Genomic DNA, 24617 nt, shown 5'->3' on the forward strand with positions numbered 1-24617 from the left:
ACATCTGATGGCCAAAAATCTCAGCTACTCCCTTGTGGTAGTTGCCATCATCCAATCCAAGCCAGGTTGGTTAACTTGGAGTCTTGGTGGCCTGCCCTGTCAGTCATTCCTTCCCTTTACTTTTGACTTTAGGAACCGAAGCTTCCTTCCACCATATCTTTATTTGTCCCAATCAGAACCTGACTAGTTTCATTCATTCCAGAAATTCAATACAACTCTTCTGCAATTTCCAGAAATTTACTATTTATTTTGTGAGGGTTGATTTGAGTTTGTTTATGAAACGATGACGACGTCGGTGCATATATTATTGTTGGGGAGGGTTGTTTTCATTGGTTTAATGCTAAGGAACTTAATTTGATCTGATAACAAGGTTAGATGTGGTCATGGTTTTAATTATGCCTGTCTCACTCATAATTTTTTAAAAAGAAGAGAAAAATATTGAAATTCTTGGTTGGTAATCACTTGATAATCAATGATTTCTTATTTTGTTAAAAAGGAGACCCGAAGCCAATAAGGCACCCCGCTTTGCGAGAGTCGGATAGGGGAATGTCTATTGTAAGCAATCTTACTCTTATGTTGCAAATTAAGAGGTTGTTTCCAACACTCGAAAAAGGTTGCTCTTTTTGTTGCGCCAAGACTCGCCTTTAGTAATTTCTTTGATATTGTAAGACTAAAGTTGAAACTCAATGGACTAATGGACTGGTCTTTCAATGAATGGATGCATAGAGAAATCAAAGGTGAAAAGTGAAAATAAAAAAGGAACGGCAGTTGCTTGAGCTTGGTCGATTTCGTCGCATTATTGTCAATCAAATGGGTTTTCCGTCCAAAAAGCGTTGAAAGAAGTCGAGTGCCTCCCGTGGCTTGTATTCCGGGACAGTGTGTCCAGCTCCCTGCATATATTTATAGATTTTTCTTTAATTTATGAGAAAAGAAACATGTATATACTGCAATACTAATTCATAGTATACTAGAGAGAGTGCATGCAGACCTTGACGGTGAGAAAGGTGAGGTTGTTTGCATATCCTTGTAAGTAGCCAGCAACTTGGTCGTCAGAGGAGAGCCAAGGTCTCCATTCATCCACAATCTTATATCCAAGTGATGCAGTCCATGCCTCGCTCCCAGTGTACGGAACACACATATCATGGTCTCCACTGCATATTTAATTGTGTTTTTTAATTCACTTTTACAGTTAGAATTTGATTAATTTGTTAATAAATTATTAATTACCTGAAAATAAGTGCTCTATAACCTTGGGTTGTAAGGTTTTTGTGGTAAGGGATCATACTTCCAGCATCGCGTGAATAAGTTATTCTATCTGTGCATAACTCCCATGGACCAGCCACACTTTCCTGCTACACATCATTCATTCATTCGTTCTTTTTTTCTTTTACTTAGATCATTAACTTATGCAGAAAAAAAGAAAAAGAAAAATCAAGCAAAGCTTACTGGTTTTGCATGAATTGCTTCCCTAACTTCTGCAGTGTTCAGCCATAGCGTTGCGACTTCATCATTCTGCAGAAAAATTTATTAATTAATATCCAAATTAATTATTAAAAAAGATTAACCTAAACTAATTAAATTAAGTTTAAGAGTAACTTACAACACAAGGAACACGGGAATTCAGCGTCTTTGCGAGCTGAGGCCACGATGGGACAATGCCGTCTTCTACGTTTGCTAGAAAAGGCCAGGCTCGGCCAAACATCCTTTTCCTCACTCCCAGAGGCTTCTCTGTCGTCGTCCCCAATTGTTGAAAGCTTAACGGTAAGCTGCTTGTATTATTTGCTTTGGAATTCTTGTTATTATCTGTTCCAGGGCCATGGTAGCAAGGCTCAAGGGTGTCGTAGATGTTTAGTCCGTCAAGAGCCTAATTAATCAAATAGTTGTGTTTAGATTATAATTAATAATGTGACAAGTTTGAATCTAGTTAAGTTGAATAAAAGAGCTACAAATTGCACCTTGTTAAATGGTTGAAACTTTTCGTTGCATAGACTACGATTGGAAGGAGGAATATTAAGGAGGTCAGTACCACAAGTAGCCATAATTTCCTGCAACATACAGGCATCTCAGATATTTGCCTCACACGTACTTTTGGCAGTGGAAATTCAGCAAGGAAAGCCGAAAACGAAACATAATGTGTGTGAGTAAATTACGTGATCAGTACTCTAGCCAGCTAGCTACCTGAAAGATTTGTTCTGAAATGAGACCCATCCCATGAGCAAATGGGACTAAAGCATTGGCATCGAATTTTCGGTCTGCGACTCCATTCCCCACCAGGTAACCCTGATTACACACATTACACTTAAGTTTTACTACAATTAATAATGTGGTGAAATAAATCAGTTTATATAACTTAATTTCGCAGGTCAGCTTGATAGAATACGCACCTTCAGATTTAAAGTTGGTTTTGTTCCATTTTTAATACCTATACATATATATAGAAAATGCAGCACATTGTTACAGACTAGAAGTTAAATCCAAAAGATACATATATACATATGCAATTAGTGTAATGTTGTAATTATGTAGACACCAATTAACTAATTAGATACCTTTTGCAATTTGAGAAGCAAGAGTTGGCACATAGACTCCAGCATAAGACTCTCCCGAAATGTACAATGGGTTTGGTTGAAACTCTGGGAATTGCTGAAACCACTATGGTTACATAAACAACATAGAGTTCTTAGCAAAAAATAGAAGAAGAAAATGAAACGAAAAAGAAAAGATACAGCAGCAAAAATACACAACATTGTTTTTTATAAATCAATTACTTAGACATTAATCTCCTTTATAATCAATAAGCATATGATATGTAAAATGATCAGTCATTAGAAGTAGATTAATTAATTAGGAAAATAAATTAGTTACCTTGAGGAGAAAATAATGGGTATCATATAGGAAAATAAATTAGTTACCTTGAGGAGAAAGGCATGGGTATCATAAGCAGTTTGGATGTCCCCAGTTATATATTTGGTTTGATTTTGAGAGTAAGAGAACCCAACACCAGCAGGAGAATCCAAATAAATTATATTGGAGACCTGATAATTATTCAATTAATTGGTTACTAATTTATGGCCAAGAAAAAGAAATTGATGATAAAATAGTAAGGGGAAACAAATGGTAAGCTTTCCACATGAATAATGTTTAATTTGACTTGCCTTGGACCAGCTATATGGATTAAGATGCAAAACAGGCAATGCTCCCTTTGGTTTTCCTTCTGCAAAATTGAATGGTCCTACATATACACATAATATTAAGCAGAAATTAGGTTTGCATTCTTCATTTTTCTATTTCATTGATTAAAACCTAACTCATTTTTAATATTTTTTTATCAATGCTCTTTAACTTTTATCTAGGTCATTATTTCAATAATAAAAAATATTTATACTTAGTACTACGGTCTAGTGGTATTCTTCTTCACTTGTAAGTAAGAGGTCTTAGGTTCGATTCTCCCTGAAGGCGAATTTGAACCACACTATTGCTAGCTCATTGTGAGGCTAAGTTCACCCCTCTCCCCTTAGTGTAAATAATATTGTTTGTTTGTTCAAAACAAAACAAAAAAAAAAATTTACACATAAGCATATTCAAATTTTAAATTAAAAATGATTTAACTATTTCCAAATAGATCCATTTCGTGATAGAAACGTTACATTTGATATATCATATTTATGACTAAAGTTTGTATTATATATTTCTATTTTTAATTTACCTATTATTTAATTTGCAACCATTTTTTTAATACGTACCAATTTTCTTTTTAGTTTTAGTTTATACCCAAATATATATTTTTTGGTCCCATGTTTTTAAACTTTCATTTGTACCCATATTTTTAAAATTTTTTTTGTACCCATGATTTGTTTATAGTGCACTCCTTTTTCATAAAAATGTACCACTTTGTTATATATATATATATATATATATATATATATATATATAAAAGTAAAATGTACCAATTTCTTATGTAAAGTGTGCCTATTTTCTCAATGTAAATTCTATTCACATTTTTTTATTTATAATGTACACATAATTTAAATTAAAATGTACCATTTTTAATTTAAAAACATCAATATTTAAAATAAAAATAAAGCATTTTAATTTGAAAAAAAAAATCTGATCAGATTTCACACAATATTCAAATTTGAGTAAAAAAATTAAAAATTCCTATTTGGTATTAGTATCTACATGATTTTAAGAATGATTTAATAATTTTTATTATTAAATTTCTTCATTAATACAAAAAATTATTATTTTGTTTGTCAATCAAAGTATTCAAGTTATTAATATAGGTTTCACTCTAAGATTTTAATATTAATTAAGTAAATTAACCTGAAAATCTGATCTTATATTCAAAGTTAATGATGTCACATCAATTTTTTGCCAAGAAATAATAAGATTTTGTCACATTTCACAGATTCCAGGTGACAGAACTTGAACATGTAGGGTAGGTATTAGTTTTACCATGTTCATAGACAAATCCGTCGAAGCTAGAGCAGCCAGGTCCACCATTGAGCCACAGAACAACCGGATCACTTTCTGGGCTCTTTTCTGAAACTACGAAGTAGTAGAAAAGATTCTTTCCATCTGTGGTTATATATCTACAAAGTAATTCAACAAATTCCCATCAAATTATAAAAGCAGTAGTTCTTCTAACATATTCAGATATATACGTATTTTATATATATATATATATATATTTGTGGAATTAAATAACTGAATTACCCAGAGTAGTGCTTGGATGGAAAGGTAGCATTAAAACCAGGAAGATGAGTGACAAGAGAGCTTCGAGGGGCAGCCTCAATTATGTTGACGACCAAACTCACAAAAAACATGCAGCAGAGTGAGAGTACTGAGAATTTGGCCATGGCTGCAATGCCTCCTTGTAACTAATCAAGAATTTCACAAGGACCTGCAGTTTCGTAGTAATAAACTTATAGTTGAAAATAAAGGGTGAAGGGAAAATTCAGGATTCTCTAAATCCAACTTTAATTACTTTATTCTTATCCATTCACGTATTTATAAAATTACAAAGGAGTAATACTAGGAAATAAATCAAAACAATCTTTGTCCAAGAAAATCTCATCAGATTATCGGACTACAAAGGAGCAATACTATTAATAAAGAATATGGACTTTAAATTTTTTTTTTTTTACTTTAATTTTCATTGTGTGAAATCTCATCAGATTTCCTCCTTTTTCTAAATATTTAAATATGGGTACCTTTAACATTTAAAAATGCTAATAATTAATTGCATTACTAGAGATGAACATAGTCGGACTTTTGTGAGGTATTCGTATTCAGATCCGTCTTACTTCGATCCTGAAAAATCATGGTTCCACAACACCCAAGTTTTATTTTCCTTCCTTTTAGTTTAAATTCAACGTTTGCCCACTTTTCAATTCAAGAATTAGGAAAGTCATCCTATTGCAACGAGTTGCAACAATGAACAGCTAGGCAATAGGTCCTTGGTGCTTCAAGCTTTAGGATCCCCAACCATTTTAGATGTTGTATGGCCCATACACTATGGCTGAACCAGAACAAGCAACTGCTAAGTAAAGGCACCCACATTGTGCTTACTTCCACCCATTGTAGGAGCTGAAATGACAAAAAGGTGCGGTTGAGATTTAACTAAATCTCATTTAGTCAAATCTCAACCGTTCACTTTTGAAAAAAAAATGCGCTAAAGAGAATTTCTGCCCTTTTAGATGCTACATGTGGCTGAACAACAGCTAGCAATTGCTAAAGATCAGCAAACAGAGGATCGACCAAAATTTTATTATCGCAATCGAAACACGGTTCACTACATTTAATACGGTGCATGGTATCACTCAAACTTCCATGTCTTCCGAGGTAATATAATTTCTCTTAGAGGGAGCTGGGATTCCTATTAACTAAGAGCTTCGGTCGACAAAGTGCTGGAGTAAAGCTTGTAAGCCATGACATGATTCAAACATTTGGTCTCCAAATTATTCAAGTAGGCTTCTCATACGAATTCTGGTCTCTAAATTCTGCAATGGCGCTTCTTATCATCTCGGCAGCATGGGGCTGCACAAAAAGGTGAGTGCTATCCAAGACATGTATTATGAACCTCTGCGAAGCTGGCAGTGAATTGTCGTAATTGATGATGAATTGCGCCATAGGTATGTCACTGCACAGGAGAAGCACAAATGCTTTCAGAAACAGGGAAGAGAGCAGGACATGGTCAAGACGCAACTAAAACTATTCTTTAAGGATGAACCAAACAGCAGGATTAACAGGTAATAAAAGCCTAAAGATACAAACTCCACAGAAATCACTTCACAGGATAAATCAAAAACTATTTGAGGATTGCGCTTTGTATCATCATAGAATGTACACAAGTCAGGAGCTTTAGATCCAAGTGCTCACTTTCAAATCAAAAACACTATTGTGAATCAGTGATGACCGGACACTCCGTTGTAGCTACCAATAGAAAACAAGTCAAACCTAAGACCCAAAAGAGAAAGAGAACTGCCAACCCAATGACAAGACAATTTTTAAGCAAGACAGATTTTAAACTTGTCATTCTATGCATTGAAGTAGATTTCTAAATATATAAAGGGGAGGAGGAACCACAACCTGTTAACCATGCTAAATTCTGCAAAGTTAATAAAAGCGCAATACAAAATTGGTACAAGTATCTTACCAAGAGATGAACAGTCCTTTAACAGCGTTCACCATCATACATCAGAAACCTCAAGATTCTTAACTGCAACACAAACAAAAGCCAAGATATGAGAAAATACTTGGATTATACTAACTCTTAACATGGTATAATTACCATAAGTACATAATTAAAAGATTAAATCCACAATACATTGCCTGAATTATTATTTTACGATAGAATACCAAATCTGAAATATAAATTTGTTTGTAAACACATCATACCGAAAAGGCATAAATATGCAATTAAACCACATCAGTTTATGAGCCAAAGTAGCAAACCCAATTCCACAAAAAGGAAAAACAGATTCAAAGATCTTTTGCAGAACCCCAAAGTCCCCAAACACATCGAAGCTAAAAAATGGATTGATAAACAAGATCGGCAAGCATTCAGGAGGAAACAAGCTCGAATTTTGAAGGTGAAGATTGGCATACCTTTTGTTGCAGAGGTGGTCGGAGATTTTGTCCGTCTCCGTCTGTACTAACAATGCACAATAATATATCACAACACAATTCATATCCAAATCAATTCAACATTCCAATTGAATTCACTAACCAAATTCACCAAATTCAATTCAATTCACAATCCAAGTCAAAATTCACCAAATTCAATTCCAAAGCAACACAATTCAATTTATTAGAAAACTAACCTGCGTCAAACGGAGGCCTCTGATTATTTCAATTCAATTCCTAATTGCCTTCTTGTAAGTGGAGGCCCCTGATTAATTCAATCCAAACCTGCATCAAAATCCCAAATCAAAGAATGAGATAATATCCCAGATTGTGTAAAAATTAAACAGGAAATGGAATGCAAATGGAAATTTTCCTACAGTTTCACAGTCTGAGATGGGGGTGTTTAGATTCGATGTGCGCACGATAGCAGCTCCACAGTCTCAGACGTGCTAACAGAGGCGCACGGTGCGAAGTTCGCGCGGCTGGGTCTGTGGCTGGGCTTGGGATGAAAGGACCAAAGAGCCTTTGAAACGCTTGCAAAATTAATACCCCTTTCAACCTAGTTGACAAACTCCATTTGTAAGGAACATGAATCACCGTTAAGTCAATAATAGAGTCAAAGCTAGCTGACGTGGCAAGATCTGAGTGACTATGCAGTGCTACAACCAAACACGAATACGAGGATCTTCTCCGGATCTTAATCAAATAGGTAAATTGTGAGGATTCAGAAGATCTTTTAATCGTATTATTTTATTGTAACAATTAGTTTTTGTCAGGTATTATTTGTGTTCAATTTTAAATAAATAATTTAAAATAATTTTTTACCACGCAATGTACAATGAATGAATCCGGAGAGGATCCTTATTCAACCAAACACAAAGAAGAAGACCCCAAAAATTCTATCCAAAACAATTAAAAAGAGAGGCTCTAATTCTATCCTCATCCCTCTCTCAATGCTTGCATGTGCTTACACACACTCTCTACCTCTCTAGCAGCAGCAACCAATATGGATATGGGGGGAAGGACTAGTACTAGTACTGGCAAGGAGCAGAGAACCCAGAGATGAGTGCCTCCGTTTCCATCACTGCCCTCATTGCCTCTAACTCCGCCGCCGCTGCCGCCACCACCAGCAACCTCCACCGCAAAACTACTAATGCAGCTAAATCAACAATTTTCACCTCCACCTCCAATACCAAGCCTCATTTTACTGCCTCCTCTTCCTCCTCCTCCCATTACCACCATCCTTTCATACTGCGAGGTACCTACTTAATTACCCTTTCATTTGCAATTCCCTCTCTATTCTACATCTCATGTTCTATATAATATATGCCACCACTTAGTACATTTGGTTTCAAGATATACAGAATACATAAAAACAGTCTAGTGATTTACGGCTCAAAATTAGAGTGATGAAATAGAATTCTGGAAGTAGGGATCTATCGGCAGAAGCAAAGAAGAAGCAGCGTTTGAAGAATCATGGCTTCAGGGCGGTCGATCTGAGATGGCAGACGATCAATTGGAGAAGGGCAGAGAAATCGTCACGCATTTCCTTATTCATGTTTGTGTTATGTATGGGCTGGGTTTCGCACTTCTTGGTTGGATTCTTTGCTTGGTGGAGAAATTTTGATAATTTACCTATTTGATTAAGATATGAATTTGATTTCCTTGACTATTAAGTCTTGGATTGACTTCCTGTTAGTATTTGCACTGTTTAAGTGCTATACTCTAGATAGGGCCTTAGAGTTGGTTTACTTTTGTTGTGAGGCGTATTTGTAAGAGTCAGTTTGTGAGTTGTTTTAGGGTTTGAAATTTGTGGGATTTGGGATGTGAGAGTTAAACACTCTTTTGTAATCTCCGTTTATTTAGTGAGAGGTAAACATCCTAGGCTTTACGTCGAACCGCATTAATCTCTTGTGCTTTTCTTTTTAGATTGTTTCTTTGCTTTCTTCTACGACGTTAATATTTGGTACTTTGTTGGAATTTGCTTCCATTTGCATATAAAAGTGAAACAAACATCTAGCTAGAAACAAGATTAACATCTAATTAATCAGCAGGAATGGGAACTTTTCTTTTACTCCAAATTTCTGATTAGAGGTAGAGGTAGACTGTCATAGTTCACATTACATGTAAAGTTCAATTGATTGAATTCATCAACTCATTCAACGAATTATACTTTTTCCTTAGTAACATATCCTGTGAAACATAGTTTAACTAGCGTAATAAAAGTTTGAGTAAATTAGCTTGTACCTGATCATGTGGCGGGGTGCATGCAGTGACAAATGATCCGACTAGCAGTAGTAGTACTAGTGAATCAGAATTGTCAGCGACGGATGAAAGAACAGTGGCTGATAGAATTGTTGATGGATTGAACTTTGGGGAGCTATGCAATGAGTTTGAGTGCATTAGTAGCCCCTTGGTGGAGTCTACAGCTCGACAACTTGTACGCGATATCCTTGAGCTACGAGAAGGCAATCGCGCCCTTGGAACCTTCGCTGTTTCTGTTAAATACAAGGTATATAACTAATACTTAACATGTAATGTGTTGTGGTATATGTGCTTATATATACTCGGTTAGTAGATCTAATGCTTTATATGCTCTCAAGCTGACCAGTTAAGATTGGTTAATTATGATATTGTAGGATCCAGTTCGAAGTTTTAGCGGCCGTGATAAGTACAAGAGACCGCTATGGATAACCAGTGCACTAGAAAAGCCCTCTGTCGTGAGTCTTCTGAATTCATCTTTATTTTTTATTTATTTTTGTAATTCCTTGTATAGCAAGCAACAGAAATGCAAGATCAAAACTTCTTTCGTTGTTATTGTTACATACGAACAGAGTGTGCAAGAAATGAGCATGTTATCAACGAGTGTCCTAAGTATCAAGTGGACGATCAAAGGGAAGGCGAAGAACATTATAGGAGGAGACTTGATCGTAAGAATGAATTCCCAGTTCACTCTAAACCAGATAAGTGGACAAGTCATTGAACATGAAGAGTTTTGGGATTTATCAGCTTCCTCGGCCATTGCGAAAGCATATTTCTGGACATCACGCCGTCTTTATGCAACAATCGAGGGTGGAAAGGACTTGGCTGATCTTGCTAAAACCATTTCCAGTAAGTTCCCCAGAGAAAAACAGAATACAGAAATTTATCCAGACCCTTCAGGCGATCCAACTAAGGTAAGTGATTAAACAAACGAAACACAAATACTTTATTCGTTCATACGCTAAAGATCCTTCCTTTTTTTCTATCTTCAATCGATTGACGCATCGTTTGCATGTTAATTTGATTCAGTTCTTTCAAAGGGATGACGGTTTCCAGAGAGATGTATACCAAATTGGACTGTTTCTGGCACTGGTTTATTTTGTTGTACAGCTTTTGAGGACAACCTTGTAATGTAAAGGCTCCCTCAGGAGAGATTCTCTCATGCAAACAAGTTTTAGTCGCAGTAGCGTCACCGTCCATACCCTTTCCTCTTTACACTTGCAATACAGGCAGAATATATACAATACATTTGAAATATGTGAGACTCGTTAACTATAATAAAAATATGAGTTTTGATACAACAACGTTGCAACCAACAATCCGCAGCAAGAGTGAGAAGCATTGTAGCATACAATAATACCAGTCTTCTTTTTTATTTTTTATTTTTACAGTACCTCATCCCAATCATCTAACTCTCCGATTCTGCAAAAGGTGTGCGGATTTCATTTCCTTTCCTGATCTGTTAGTATCAACACTATATGCTATAGAATCCTATTCCCGGATAGTATGCCGATTGCTGCTCATCCCAATCGTATGTTCTAATCAAAGGCATGCACTGCATCCTTCAGAGATATCAACCCAACATTATGAGTTAATCAATTTCCGAGGACAATGAGGCTCAAATGTAAATCGCAAACAAGCTTATCCCAGAAAAATGGATAAAAATAAAGAGGTCGAACCAGAAAGGGTGGACAAAAATTATCACCACCTGGAAAGACAGATCAAGGGCAAGGAATGAGTGGGCTGCTGTGACACTTCTGGTTGAATTAAACCAATATTTGCAGCATGGAAATCACTAACAAGAAGAATGCCAATAACCTTCCAGTCATCAGACCCGAAGCTGAAGAAAGATTGTGGGCACCGACCGAGTACACCTGCCCCGACTTCTCATCTTTCAATTTGATGCTTGAAGTACCTAAATCAAAACAAACCGAAAAAGACATAAGATAATGAAACACAAGATTAAACACTGTAACGATAAAAAAAATGAATGGGATGCTACTCACAGTTGTAGTCAGTCCACCCAATAGCTTGGTTTTCGATATCATACAGGACTAGCTTATTCGAAAGTACTAAATCTGCAAAATTGGAACAATGAAAATATTCGATGAATAGGATCCAATTCACGTGAAAAATAAACCAACTAAAAAATATGTCTTTGACTTGTGATTCAAGGCTCTACCTCCCAGAATAGTCATGGACTTTCCGTCTTTAGATTTCATGGAGTTGGTTTGCCAACCAGAACACCAGACATCATCCTGTGTATATGTCATGACAAATGTAAATTAGTTAAGATCTCACGGAACAAGGTCAAGGTAATTAATTTTGTTTGAGAATCCAAAACACTTGCCTTTAACTGGAACAGATAATCATGAGGATATGCAGTCAACACAGCAGAATTCTTGAAATTAAACTTCACAACTGGAAATCCATCATCAACACTGCAAGAACAACGCACAAGGAAAAGTGAGGTTGGTTTCAACAACCCTCGCTGCTCTTCGTATATTCACATGCTTTGCTTAAGTTAATCTGCAAATGTAATAGCTAAGATGACAATGCTTACTTTCTGGAATACTCAAAACATGTAAACTGCTCGTCAACAGTATGCTTTTTCAATCCAGACTGTCGAGCATATATCTGATTTACCAAAAAATTACAATGTCGGGTTTTACAACCAAAAAGGAAAGCAATGTAATTACTTAGACAACAAAATCAAAATGGAGAGTAAAAAAATCTTCAGTGACCACCTTTTTCATAAAAGGTTCATAAAACTCCGGTGAAAGATAAGCCAAGGTTGTTCCACTGTCAATTACTACCCCGTTCCGGTCTTCGAAAAGGCCAAATAAATCCGTGGGAAGATCTACAACATCGCCACCCACTTCAACGGACTTCACCGTAACAGTATAATGTGGCCTGAGATCATTTCAACAAAAATAAATTATCACAAATTTCATATGCGAATTACAGCATATTTTTTAATGAAGTTAAGTATTACGAAGCATTCTGAGATTGTGTGACATACAGATTTGGTATCAGCGGAGTTGTGTTTTTCACTTTTGGTTCCACCACTTCCCCAATGGCCCAAATTCCACCACCTTTCACGTTATCCAAGCAGTGCGCGAATTGTTTTTTCACCTTTCCAGATGAAGACAGCTGCGAAATTACGGATGCATTTGCCTGTCCAAAACCAAGTATCCCATCAACTCCTCCAGGAGATTTACCAAGATTCCCAGATTGTTTAGCTCCGCACCTATTCCACAACACACACAGCTTAATACACACAGCAAGAGCATAGCAACAATGAATTATGCAAATTCAAAGTCAGCCAATTCAAACAGACAACGGGAAGCAACAAAAAAGACGCTGAATGTAATCTCGTTTTGTATCTCTTATTAAGCTAGTATTAGTATGACAAAGGCGCAAAACTCACCCGAATACTATGGTTCCTTTTGTTGAGGTTGTTTGATGATTTCCAGTGACTTTATCAAGTTGGATATTGTCCTTGACATAGTAACCAGAAGTTGTGCTTCCATCTCCGTACGAGATACTATAATTGCAAAGCATATCTGCCTTGCAATCAGGAAGTTTACCGTTGAATGAGGAAGTGCAGAACTCTTGATCACATGTAACCTTGCTTGAAGTTGAAGAGCTCTTTGCATCATACATTGTGAGCTTAAACTGTATCACAATAACAATAACGATAAGTGCTGTGGAGATCATCAAGTAGGGCAAAAAAAGAAGGCAAGGGTGGAGGCAAACGTACGCCAAGATTATTTTTAGTAGGACAGTTGCTGCACTCTGCACAATTCACCCATAAAACGTCACTTCCTGTATCAACTTGCACATGAAAGTCCTTTGAAGGAGAGCCAAGTCCGATTTTCGCGATGTAGAGCCTAAATCCAGTCAGGCAAATGCAATCTATAAGTATCATAAAAATTAAATTTGCACCCAACTGAAAATTATGACAACATAAGTACACATGATGCAACCTATGAAACAAGCCACTAGACTCCAATTCAATAGAACGGATGAAAGAAGACCAAACGGGTTCGAAATATAACAGTGAAAAGACGTCCAGTTCAAAATTTTACCTTGAACCAATAAAAACAAGACTAACAAACCGCAAGAACAGGTTTTTATTTTTTAATTTTTCAAAAGGAGAAAGAAGAGACAATTTTCTTCAATTGATATTAATTTACTAAAGCTCCCAATACATAGAAGGGGCGCAGTTGCTTATAAATATTAAGCTTTTAATACAAAGATATTTTACTAATAAACGGGGAATTAGGTATCGAACTGTAGTGCTAGCGGCAGATATGAATACATATTAAGTTAAGCAAGTAGATTATATAACAGTAGAAGTAGAGAGATTGCCTTAATTTACCAACATTAGCAATTTAACATTACTAATGAAATTTGATGTTAAGACAACAAAGGAAAAAATTGGAAAAAGAGACAATTAATTGTGGATGAAGGAAAGCAATAACGCACCCGGCTTCAGAAGGATGGCCATTGCCACCTAATTGCAAATCTATAGCGGAGTCTGCGCCGGCGAGAAGCCTCCGGTGACGGTGAGCATCATGTTCTTTCCATGCACCCAAAGACACCTGCTTCCCAGGACCCTTAAACTTATGGTTCACCGGAAACACCATGTTACCCGAGACATTTACCGCCAAAGCGAAAAAAACCAGAAAACCACCCAACACCGCTACTCTTATCCTTGCTGTTGCCGCCATTTCGAAAAATTTAAGGTCACTTAACCAAACCAAGATTGAATAAAAGAAAATGTTTCGATTGGACCCGACAAACAACAGCCACCTTTTTTTGCAGACAAAACCCGGATTTTGGAATGATTGGTGATAAGTTGGATTAGAAATGTGGGTTTTATGGGAAAATCATGGCCGAGTTGGGTGGAGAAACGAGCAGGCAACAAGGTGGGTGGCCCGGTGGGGAGAGAGAGGGTGAGAAAGCATATGATGTGTAAACAGGGAGTTTATGCAAGAAAGAAAAACGGAGAATCGAAAGAGAGAGAGAGAGAGAGAGAGAGAGAGATTGTTGGGGGATTTCAATGGCAAAAGACACGTCTTTCCAAAATAGTAAATTACGTCAACTTTGTAATTGTTTTACTTTTTTTGACTAATTTTCACATTTGGTCTTTTGGTTTCGTTGTCGATTTTCTGATTTGTTATCTGTTTTTTTTTTTTTTTTGGTCAAAGCTCCAGAAAGCAATATTTATTACAAACCAAAAACACAAACTTTACAAACAAAAAAAACAAATTTTACCAAAGGCTAAAAACTAGCATATGAACAAGCAAAAAAATGGGTTAAAGAAAAACAAACAAAAGCACAGCTCAAGCAACAGTTTGAGCTCAGAACAGAATAAAAACAGTTCGAGAAATTGACTGCAGCCATTGCTGCAACATTCCAGCACGATCAGTCCAATTCCACTCCTCCAACCTCATGCTAGCTCGCCGATTGTAACATCCAACTCCAAGCACCACCAGGTACGCAACCTTAATTGAAGAAATCCAACAAATCCAGCTACCAGAAGAAAGAAGCCCGTGAGAACCCACAGGCAATGCCGATGAAGGTAGACATAGAGGAGAAGGTGGTGGTGTTAGGAAGAGGGACGTAGGTGGGACAAGTAGAAAAGGGCAAATCGAAATAGAGAGTAAGGGGAAAACGTAGTCGAAGAAAGGAAAAGGAGACAACGAGAGAAAGGGGAGAACGGCTAACCAAACCCAGCCGAAACTAGGGTCGGTGCCACCAGATATGTGCATATTTGAAGCTATCACACAGACAGTGAGAAGAACTCTCAAACTAAGAGAAAGTCTCTCACAAGGAGAGAAAAGTGGTGCCGCTACATGATGGATATTCTTCAGTTTTGGTTTCGGAATTTGGAGGGAAACCTTAAATCTTTTGCTTCAAGCCTTTCACCTCTCTCCCTCTCTCTCTCTCTCTCTCTCTCTCTCTCTCTCTCTCTCTCTATTGTTTTATACATGTCATATACCGAAACATGATGGAACTTTTAGCAAGGCGTAACCTCAAAATATATTATCCAAACTGAATTAGATATAAAAGAAGTGATTTTGGCATACATCTTCTCTGATCCTCCAAATCCTAAAGAGTTGTGAAGATGGTCCACTGTACGCGGTGCCCTACTCCTACCCGAACCACTCTGCTTATCAGCTTATGCTAATTGCTATGCTTGGATCACACACGGGGGACATGCCGGGTATATAATTTCTTACTAGTACTTGGAATCACAAACTAACTATATATGTTCATCAAATTGGACTGCCAAATGACAAGGTGTTTGTACTTGGTTATAGACGTTTCTTTTTGCACTCGAGGTTACCAATCAAATCCTCACTTATTAATATCATTTGTACAAACCTAATAGGGTTTAAAGTTTTGGAACGTGAGATTCAATTTTGAGAACTAGTTTTATTCATAAGAAGTGATTTATGCACATCATTTTATTCTCATACACACCTATATTTATTTCTGGTTTTTAGACTAAATAAATGAAAGAAGAATAAAAAAGACATAAGTGAGAATAAGTTTATAGATTGTAAAAAATGGTGCGTGTAAATTATTTTTCTTTCTCATTTATGTCGATGAGGTAAAATATACTTCTTGAAAAATGATGGGTCAAATGACTTATACACTCGTTACAAAATAAATATCCCATGACTATTTTAGTCTGCTCAAAATCTATAGACGAAAAGTAAAAACCATATAAGGCATCATCATTTCCATTTCCTCCATCACTTTCACCTTCCCAAAAGCTCTCGCTTAGTACCTCCCCATCCACACCACTCATTCGTATCACTACAATCCGATAAACAAACCACAAAATTTGAACTCTCGCATTGACTAAAATACCCCGATATTTCCCACGTCAAACCGAAAACCAAAAGTGGCATTCCGTCATTTTGCTTGAACAAACTATTCTAAGCGACGAAAACGACCCCAACCTTCCCACAAACAGCCCAAAGCGTCCAAGGGCAATGCTGGCATTCCACTACCGCGATCGCCAGGCCTCCATCCACAAAACACGTTGGGTGAGGTGACGAAAATGAAAGCGAATATGTCATAAGATCCCACGAACCAGAGGACAAATCAGTCATTCCAAAATCACCTCTCTCCTCTGTAATATAGTCGTTTGATAATCTCTGGCTGCAACTGATTCACTGGGCTCTCCTCTCTTCTCCATCACAGAAAATGGCTCTGCAGTCAGCCGCACTCTCTCCTCGCTCCATCGGCGCATCCACGTCGCTACCCTGCTCCGCCAAGTACCCGATCATTTGCTCCTCCTCTGCTCCCAGTTCGAGCTGCTTCCTTTCGCAGAGGAAGAATGCGGCTGCGGTTGGAATTGGATTGAGTAAGAGGAAGATGGGCTCCCGGGGGTGTACGGTAAGGTCGAACTTGGACACTGTCGGTCCCACTGTGAATGTGGGCCAAGTCACGGAGGTCGACAAGGACACCTTCTGGCCCATCGTCAAGGCCGCCGGCGACAAGACCGTCGTCCTCGACATGTATACCCAATGGTATGTCTGTTTATGCTTATACTTCCACTTTCTGATTGGTTCCCGACAAAATCCAGGAATAAATTCGAAAGAAAAGGAAACGGAAATTAAGAAAGCAAGAAAATTTAAGCAAGTTTTCGGCTAATTTCGGAAAAAAAATTGGTGAACTGATCAGTTTTAAACGAATAGTGAAGTGTAATTTGAAAGTTTATGATTTTGTTTTAGTGGAATTTCAGAATGTTGATTTCAGCTCTAAGTTGCTTATATAAGATATGTTGTTACAAACTTTTTGAGTTTTGAGATGCTAGTTCCCCACACCGTTCGGGTGATTCGAATTGGTTCTGCATGCTGTAGTATTAGGTAAGCCTTTGGAAATTGAATTACTGTAACCCGGGACAATACTTGCACCGAGTCTGGCCTAGCTTGTTCGTTGATTAGGGTGACCCCTTTGTTGATTTTCTGCTCATTTACCGGCATCATGTCGAGAGTCCTGGTTAATTCCCACCTCCAACATGATCCTTTCCTTGTTTTGATTCCATATACATGCACATCGTCAAGGCCGCCGGCGACAAGACCGTCGTCCTCGACATGTATACCCAATGGTATGTCTGTTTATGCTTATACTTCCACTTTCTGATTGGTTCCCGACAAAATCCAGGAATAAATTCGAAAGAAAAGGAAACGGAAATTAAGAAAGCAAGAAAATTTAAGCAAGTTTTCGGCTAATTTCGGAAAAAAAATTGGTGAACTGATCAGTTTTAAACGAATAGTGAAGTGTAATTTGAAAGTTTATGATTTTGTTTTAGTGGAATTTCAGAATGTTGATTTCAGCTCTAAGTTGCTTATATAAGATATGTTGTTACAAACTTTTTGAGTTTTGAGATGCTAGTTCCCCACACCGTTCGGGTGATTCGAATTGGTTCTGCATGCTGTAGTATTAGGTAAGCCTTTGGAAATTGAATTACTGTAACCCGGGACAATACTTGCACCGAGTCTGGCCTAGCTTGTTCGTTGATTAGGGTGACCCCTTTGTTGATTTTCTGCTCATTTACCGGCATCATGTCGAGAGTCCTGGTTAATTCCCACCTCCAACATGATCCTTTCCTTGTTTTGATTCTATATACATGCACCTACGCTTGAATGGATCTCAGTTATTCTACATTTACGGGATCCAAAATCGTCATTTACAAATACAGTACAGACATGGAAGATAGAAAGGTGGGAGTAACTAAAGCTTTGGTCTTTGAGTAGTAGTTCAGAACCTTCGGATCGATCATGGTCTGTATTTTAGATCATCAGCTTCTCATTCTATCTGTGTTACTTATGTCAAGATGAAGATGGTGATATACTGTGTTTCAACTTTGTTCTGTATTCCATAGAGGAGCGGGGACATGTAACAAGTGAATAACAATAAAGAAGAAACGTTCGCATATATGCCTGATACGCGTAATTGTATTTACTTATAACGATCGTTATTAAGGTCAAGGCATATGTAAACCTTCAGTAGATTCATCGCCTCTTCAGTTTTATTTTCTCGTCCTGCTTTTGCTTCTTCGCCATTTTTAAAGCTTGAGATTAGTTACTCCATCTCTGTGCAGGTGTGGACCTTGCAAAGTGATGGCTCCAAAATTTCAAGGATTGTCCAAGAAGTATCTTGATGTCGTATTTTTGAAGCTTGATTGTAACCAAGAAAATAAGGTTGGTTGGTTCCATCTGTCATGCTTGAATACTTTTTACTCAAGTGCGTTGCTGTGCTCTGTCTTATGTTAAAACGGTGATTGTTTCTTGTTAGCAGCCATTGGCGAAGGAGCTTGGGATAAGGGTGGTGCCAACTTTCAAGATTTTGAAGGACAACAAGGTTGTAAAAGAGGTGAAGGGGGCCAAATTCGACGATTTAGTTGTTGCTATAGACGCTGTTAGATCGAGCTAAACCCTTTAAATTTTCTCCGTGAGATGTTAATAACGTAAAGAAAAACGTCCGCCGGAGCTGACTACTGTACTTGTATGTATGTATCCATGTGACGCTTTCTTTGCAATTGCAGTTGAAATTTGAGTGAAGGAATGTAAGCAGGTCAGTATGCCTTCTTAGAAAGAGCTTATGATGTTTTTGAAATTACAGTCCTACCCCTAAGTGCTTGGTGGCCTATGTATGTTGCAAGCCAATGAAATGAGGCCACCGTAACACAGTGATGCGAAGGTAAAAGACAATATAACCCTTGGGATGTTTCCAATATAACAACCATACATTCACCCACCCAAGCTGCAATCTGCATTCTGCGGTGTCTCAATCTTCTAGAGAGAAGATTGTCAGTCCATTTTTACAGATCCCACGAACACGATAAAGTTAAAAATTCAAATGCCAAGAGAAAGTCAAAGGTCAAATTTAACGGTTGATCTTTCCTTCGTTTTCTCTTTCTCTCCCTAAAACCCAGAACAAGTCGCAGAAGAAGAAGAAGAGAAGAGGAAAGAGAGAGAAATCAGAAATGTGTGGGATATTTGCGTATCTGAATTACAACGTCAACAGAGAGAGGCGTTACATTCTGCAGGTGCTATTCAATGGCCTGAGGCGTCTGGAATACCGGGGCTACGATTCCGCCGGGATTTCAATCGACCGTTCTTATTCCTTCGATCCAAACACCCCCCAATCTTCCCCGCCTCCCCCCCTCGTTTTCCGCCAGGAGGGAAATATCGAGACCCTCGTCAAATCCGTCTACCAAGGTAACTCCTTTCTTTTTTGGTAATCCCAAGGTAACTCCTTTCATTCTCAAATTTTCTATTGTTTTTCCATGTTTGTTTGTTTCTGCATTCTGTTTGGTTGCCGAGAAAATGGTTTAGAAAATTAACATTTAAATTCTGTTCGGAAATAAAATTGACGCAGAAAAATTGGTCTGGGTTAATTTGGCGGGTTAAACCAGTAAGAATGATCGTGGTTCGGATTGCTCTGCATCATTCTTTTTTCAATTAAGTTTCATTCTTCTTCAATGAAGTTTCGTTGTTAACTTGGTAGTCGGGATAATTTGTTTGTACGTCTGTTTGGTTGCTGGGAAAATGGTGTAGAATATTAACGGTAAACTCTTTTTGGAACGAAATTTGACCCAGTTAAAGTGGTCACGGTTAATTTGGCGGGTTAACCCAGTAGTAATGGTCGTAGTTTGAATAGCTCTGTTTCATTCCTTTTCGATGAAGTATGATTGGTGAAGTTGTTAGTGGGGTGGGGTTTGTAGCGCAGACATTGCCAGCTTATAATTACCTACCGAATGATAATTGGAATGCAAAAAAGAAAGAGCACATCAAAGGTTTAGAATTTGGAACTTTTTCAGTTTTTGCGTAAAGGTTTCTATATCTAGCAGTAGTTTCTTTAACGTCGGTCTCTTTGGTATTTCCCTTCTTATGCATTTATTACATTGTGCAACCTCACTTTGTCCTCGGACAACCTTATGGGGACTACTAATTACATTTCCCTTGAAACCATAAATAAATATGGGTAATAGGAGTTTGAATTCAAGTTTCGGGGGTGTTGAAGAGTTTTCACTACTAAGAATGTGCCCCTATATATAATGCTTATGGAACGCTGATTACATACTTGTACTGTATATCAAACTTGTATCCATTTAATAATTTTCTAGCCCCCCCTCAAGCTCATAGTAGTGTATGTCACACTTTTTTTTACCCGATTTCCTAGAATTAACTTTGATTTTTGTAAATCCAGAGGTTGCTGAAACAGATTTAAGTTTGGAAGAATCTTTCTCTCACCATGCTGGAATAGCACACACCCGGTGGGCCACTCATGGAGAGCCAGCTCCAAGGAACAGCCATCCACAGAGCTCTGGTTCTGGAAATGAATTTTTGGTTGTTCACAATGGAGTCATCACTAATTATGAGGTTTGTTTAAGATTTCTGTGGTGAAACTTGTTATGTTTCTCTTGATTGTTGTTTTGGCTTCTGGATTAAACACCCTTGTTTACTTTTTCAGGCCTTAAAGGAATCACTAGTTCGGCACGGATTCACCTTTGAATCTGAAACAGACACAGAAGTAATTCCAAAGCTTGCCAAATATGTTTATGATAAAGCTAAAGAAGGAGGAGGTAATTTTATATATGATTATGATTAGAAGTAATTAAACATTTGAGTCATAAGTATAACTTACAATTTGGAGTTCAAAATTTATATTTGTAAATGTAGAATTGCAATTTATAAAGTACATATAATTATGTTACTTTCAGTTATCGTTTCAGAATTTGTGAACTGATATTTTGACTGTCTTCTATGCTTGTCAATTAGAACAGAACTTATTACTGGAATACTAAAAAAGTTTGTCTATTGAATTGTTCTTAGAGGCAAGAAGCTTCTTTGTCACCCTGAAGCTCATATGTTCCTACCATATTTGCCCAAAAAACATAGTAGCCAAGGCAGGAAAAGTGCTTTTGTAGGATAGGAGTGGACAGATCAACTCAATTATTTATTTATTTCCTCCTTTTTTAGGATGAGTTCATTTTACTGTTGTTGGGGGCAGTATAAGGCCAATCATTGTGTTCTGCATGTACTGATAAACTGCATTTTCCTTTGATTGAATTGTTTGAATACTTTTTACTGTTTCACATAAATCTTAAATCACAATCTAGGGTGATGTTAGAGTGTGATGTTTATTTTTCAGGTGACCAGACTATCACATTTAGTCAAGTTGTGCTTGAGGTTATGAGGCATCTTGAAGGTGCATATGCCCTGATTTTTAAAAGCCAGCATTATCCAAATGAGTTGATTGCTTGCAAGCGTGGCAGTCCGTTGCTCCTTGGTGTCAAAGTATGCTTCATTTGGAATTAATGTTTCACAATTCTGGCTAATTTTAAGTGCCCACTATAGTTTTGCATTGACGCTATTGTTTCTCTGTTAGGAATTTAACGAAAATGCTAGCGGTGGATCAGCATTTCACGATGATAATTTCCTTTCAAAAAGTGGACATGCTAAAGAACTCTTTTTGTCCAGTGATGCCAATGCTGTAGTTGAACACACTAAAAAGGTGTTGGTGATTGAGGATGGTGAAGTGGTACATCTGAAGGTACTTATTTGAGTATTGTCTTTTATTATGTTTTAATGGGGCAGTTCCATATTGGCATGATGCTTGGGGAAACTTGAGCTTTGTATTCATATAAGTTTTTTTTGTTTTTTCCTCTTTGTGGTGATTGTTTCAGGATGGAGGTGTTTCTATCCTGAAGTTTGATAAAGGACAGCATGGTGGACTTTCAAGAGTTGCATCAGTACAACGAGCGTTGTCCATTCTTGAGATGGAGGTTGAACAAATAAACAAAGGGAGTTACAAACATTATATGCAGAAAGAAATTCATGAACAGCCTGAATCTTTGACTACCACAATGAGGGGGAGGCTTTTACGTGGAGGTTCCTGCAAAGCCAAGACTGTTCTCCTTGGTGGACTGAAGGATCACCTTAAAACAATTAGGCGAAGCAGGAGAATTGTTTTCATCGGTTGTGGTACAAGCTACAATGCTGCTTTAGCTGCAAGACCCATCTTGGAAGAACTTTCTGGTCAGTGTTTTTTGTCTGTCAGAAATCATTTTCCGATTGTTAATAACTTAATAGTTCTGATTCTTTTCTGGTTTGCTGCACATATAAACATTATAGGTATTCCTGTCACAATGGAAATTGCTAGTGATTTGTTGGATCGGCAAGGACCTATATACAGAGAAGATACAGCTGTCTTTGTCAGTCAATCTGGTGAAACAGCAGATACTCTGATTGCTTTGGAATATGCGTTAGAAAATGGTGCATTATGCGTTGGCATAACAAATACTGTTGATAGTGCTATTGCCAGGAATACACACTGCGGTGTTCATATAAATGCTGGCGCTGAGATTGGTGTGGCAAGCACCAAGGTAAGTTTGTTACTTTATTCTATTCTTGCTTTTTTGATTTTGTGTTTTAAATTGATTGTCTTATCATCATCATGACAGGCATACACGAGTCAAATAGTGGTGATGGCTATGCTAGCACTAGCTATAGGAGGTGACACAATTTCCAATCAAGCACGAAGAGAGGCTATAATTGACGGTTTATTTGAGTTGCCAAGTAAGTTCCAGTTTTTCTCTTCTTACCATGTCAACTGCAGTGCATTTCTTTGTCAGTCTGTTTTCCAAGAAGTAACTTGTAAGAAATTATTACAAAATGACTCTGTCGGTTTGTCCTTTACGTTCTTTGCAGACAAAGTCAGAGAGGTCCTGAAGCTTGATCAGATGATGAAGGATCTTGCACAGGAACTGATAGCTCATCAGTCACTTCTTGTGTTTGGGAGAGGATACAACTACGCAACATCTCTAGAGGGCGCTTTGAAGGTAAAGGAAGTGGCCCTTATGCACAGTGAAGGAATACTAGCGGGTGAAATGAAACATGGTCCTTTGGCTTTAGTTGATGAAACTCTCCCTACATTTGTGATTGCCACCCGTGATGCTTGCTTCAGGTTTGTCCTTTCACAGTTGGGAGCAGTTACATGCTTTTGAAAACATACCTGATTTTCTTATTAACGACCTGTGGTGATTTACAGTAAGCAGCAATCAGTTATTCAGCAGCTTCGTGCCCGTAAAGGTCGACTCATAGTAATGTGTTCGAAGGGAGATGCTGCATCAGTGTGCCCCGGGGGGTCTTGTCGAGTGATTGAAGTTCCTCAGCTTGAGGATTGTCTTCAACCCGTGGTTAATATTATTCCATTGCAGGTATTTATCTATTTTTCTTTGGGCTTTATTTTGCAAGTATTATCAGTATTTGGGTTGGAGGTCCTGCGTTTTCTTCTTATGCCGGACTTTAATGCTAAGCTGTTTGTACTTTTTTTAAGTATATAGTAAGACTCAATGTATAGACAGATGGATGGATAGATAGTTATTCCTTTGAACTTGTCTGATCTCCCACGTACATCTGATATCTTTGTTTTCCTTCCTGGTGCAGCTGTTGGCATACCATCTCACTGTTTTAAGAGGTTTTAACGTGGATCAGCCGCGGAATCTTGCGAAGAGCGTGACTACGCAGTAAAGAAGTTTCAGGATGGACATACTTGAGTATACTTGTGTGCGTTTCTAAATTATGCCAAGAAGGATTTTAGGACCTTAGCGGAATGTAATGCTGCTAAAAACACCTTATTTTTTAGAGATTATTTTGCCGAGGCCGTAATATGTATGCTGTTGGTAATGTGTGATGCTGCTGAGGTTGTACGTCTTCGGCTTTGTAAATCTTTTCGTACTAGGAAGTCGGAACAATACTAACCGCCCTGACCCTCCTCCCTCTTCCTACCGAGTTTGTTTACCTTCTTTTATTAACATGATTTCAGATTTCTCCATCTTATTTTTCAGATTTCTCTATCCTATTTATTTTGAATTGCAGGAATATAACCCAATATACCAACTGTCATAATATGCATTATTAGAATTATTTTTTTTCCAAAGCTAGGAACATAAGGACGATTGTATAGGTTTTTGAGATTTCGAGTAAAATTTTTTAAAATTTCAATTTTTTTTTTGAAAAAGCGATATTATCTAGAAAAAAGGATGGGCATAACAATGAATTAACAATAATGTGGTTCAGATTTGTCTTTGGTGAGAATCGAGCTCACAATGGTTTAGAAATAATGTGATTCAAATTCGCATTTGGAAGAATCGAACTTAAAATCTCTCATTTTAAGTAAACAGAAATACC

At 37.5% G+C, this 24617-nt stretch overlaps 6 protein-coding genes across 12 annotated transcripts; 3 read left to right on the forward strand and 3 right to left on the reverse strand.

Annotated features, from left to right (window-relative positions):
* Positions 1-643: 643 nt before the first annotated feature.
* LOC137722232 (serine carboxypeptidase-like 20) lies at positions 644-4876 on the reverse strand. Its single transcript, XM_068461190.2, has 13 exons — positions 4717-4876; positions 4456-4592; positions 3156-3232; positions 2913-3035; positions 2550-2652; positions 2385-2422; positions 2179-2280; positions 1956-2045; positions 1601-1864; positions 1447-1512; positions 1228-1349; positions 989-1151; positions 644-890 (listed from the first exon to the last, which is right to left on the reverse strand). The coding sequence occupies exons 1-13, from the start codon at positions 4857-4859 to the stop codon at positions 807-809; spliced, it is 1512 nt and encodes a 503-aa protein (XP_068317291.2). The 5' UTR covers positions 4860-4876; the 3' UTR covers positions 644-806.
* Positions 4877-5730: 854 nt separating this feature from the next.
* Positions 5731-7692, reverse strand: LOC137722925 (general transcription and DNA repair factor IIH subunit TFB5). Of its 3 annotated transcripts, none has more exons than XM_068462049.2 (5): positions 7506-7691; positions 7326-7413; positions 7111-7151; positions 6659-6721; positions 5731-6142 (listed from the first exon to the last, which is right to left on the reverse strand). In XM_068462049.2, exons 4-5 carry the CDS (start codon positions 6694-6696, stop codon positions 5965-5967), a joined length of 216 nt encoding a protein of 71 aa, XP_068318150.1. In that variant the 5' UTR covers positions 6697-6721; positions 7111-7151; positions 7326-7413; positions 7506-7691; the 3' UTR covers positions 5731-5964. The 3 variants fall into 3 exon arrangements, with proteins under 3 accessions (XP_068318150.1, XP_068318151.1, XP_068318152.1); XM_068462050.2 differs by having other exon boundaries at positions 7111-7156; XM_068462051.2 differs by lacking the exon at positions 7111-7151 and having other exon boundaries at positions 7506-7692.
* A 367-nt stretch (positions 7693-8059) lies between these two features.
* LOC137722946 (uncharacterized) lies at positions 8060-10694 on the forward strand. Of its 3 annotated transcripts, none has more exons than XM_068462078.2 (6): positions 8135-8386; positions 8561-8723; positions 9402-9640; positions 9768-9848; positions 9963-10304; positions 10420-10694. In XM_068462078.2, exons 1-6 carry the CDS (start codon positions 8282-8284, stop codon positions 10519-10521), a joined length of 1032 nt encoding a protein of 343 aa, XP_068318179.2. In that variant the 5' UTR covers positions 8135-8281; the 3' UTR covers positions 10522-10694. The 3 variants fall into 3 exon arrangements, with proteins under 3 accessions (XP_068318180.2, XP_068318179.2, XP_088549298.1); XM_088693172.1 differs by having other exon boundaries at positions 8248-8386; positions 8534-8723; XM_068462079.2 differs by lacking the exon at positions 8561-8723 and having other exon boundaries at positions 8060-8386.
* LOC137722947 (aspartic proteinase 36-like) lies at positions 10646-14460 on the reverse strand. 3 transcript variants are annotated; one of them, XM_088693170.1, is made up of 11 exons: positions 13882-14460; positions 13154-13283; positions 12821-13068; positions 12413-12640; positions 12138-12303; positions 11954-12027; positions 11741-11831; positions 11573-11648; positions 11397-11468; positions 11209-11305; positions 10646-11098 (listed from the first exon to the last, which is right to left on the reverse strand). In XM_088693170.1, the coding sequence occupies exons 1-11, from the start codon at positions 14124-14126 to the stop codon at positions 11092-11094; spliced, it is 1434 nt and encodes a 477-aa protein (XP_088549296.1). In that variant the 5' UTR covers positions 14127-14460; the 3' UTR covers positions 10646-11091. The 3 variants fall into 3 exon arrangements, with proteins under 3 accessions (XP_088549296.1, XP_068318181.2, XP_088549295.1); XM_068462080.2 differs by having other exon boundaries at positions 10646-10952; positions 11099-11305; positions 13882-14387; XM_088693169.1 differs by having other exon boundaries at positions 10646-10945; positions 11099-11305; positions 13882-14252.
* A 2028-nt stretch (positions 14461-16488) lies between these two features.
* On the forward strand, positions 16489-19014 carry LOC137722400 (thioredoxin F-type, chloroplastic). The gene is made up of 3 exons (XM_068461391.2): positions 16489-16943; positions 18521-18620; positions 18718-19014. The coding sequence occupies exons 1-3, from the start codon at positions 16618-16620 to the stop codon at positions 18850-18852; spliced, it is 561 nt and encodes a 186-aa protein (XP_068317492.2). The 5' UTR covers positions 16489-16617; the 3' UTR covers positions 18853-19014.
* Positions 19015-19155: 141 nt separating this feature from the next.
* Positions 19156-24261, forward strand: LOC137722399 (glutamine--fructose-6-phosphate aminotransferase [isomerizing] 1-like). Its single transcript, XM_068461390.2, has 11 exons — positions 19156-19640; positions 20632-20804; positions 20896-21007; positions 21577-21722; positions 21814-21978; positions 22112-22463; positions 22560-22810; positions 22889-23003; positions 23136-23391; positions 23476-23644; positions 23874-24261. Exons 1-11 carry the CDS (start codon positions 19406-19408, stop codon positions 23955-23957), a joined length of 2058 nt encoding a protein of 685 aa, XP_068317491.1. The 5' UTR covers positions 19156-19405; the 3' UTR covers positions 23958-24261.
* The last annotated feature ends 356 nt before the right edge of the window (positions 24262-24617 follow it).

This window comes from Pyrus communis, chromosome 4 (assembly GCF_041283825.1).
Source record: "Pyrus communis isolate YQ-2024b chromosome 4, ASM4128382v1, whole genome shotgun sequence".
Taxonomy (NCBI): Eukaryota; Viridiplantae; Streptophyta; class Magnoliopsida; order Rosales; family Rosaceae; genus Pyrus; species Pyrus communis.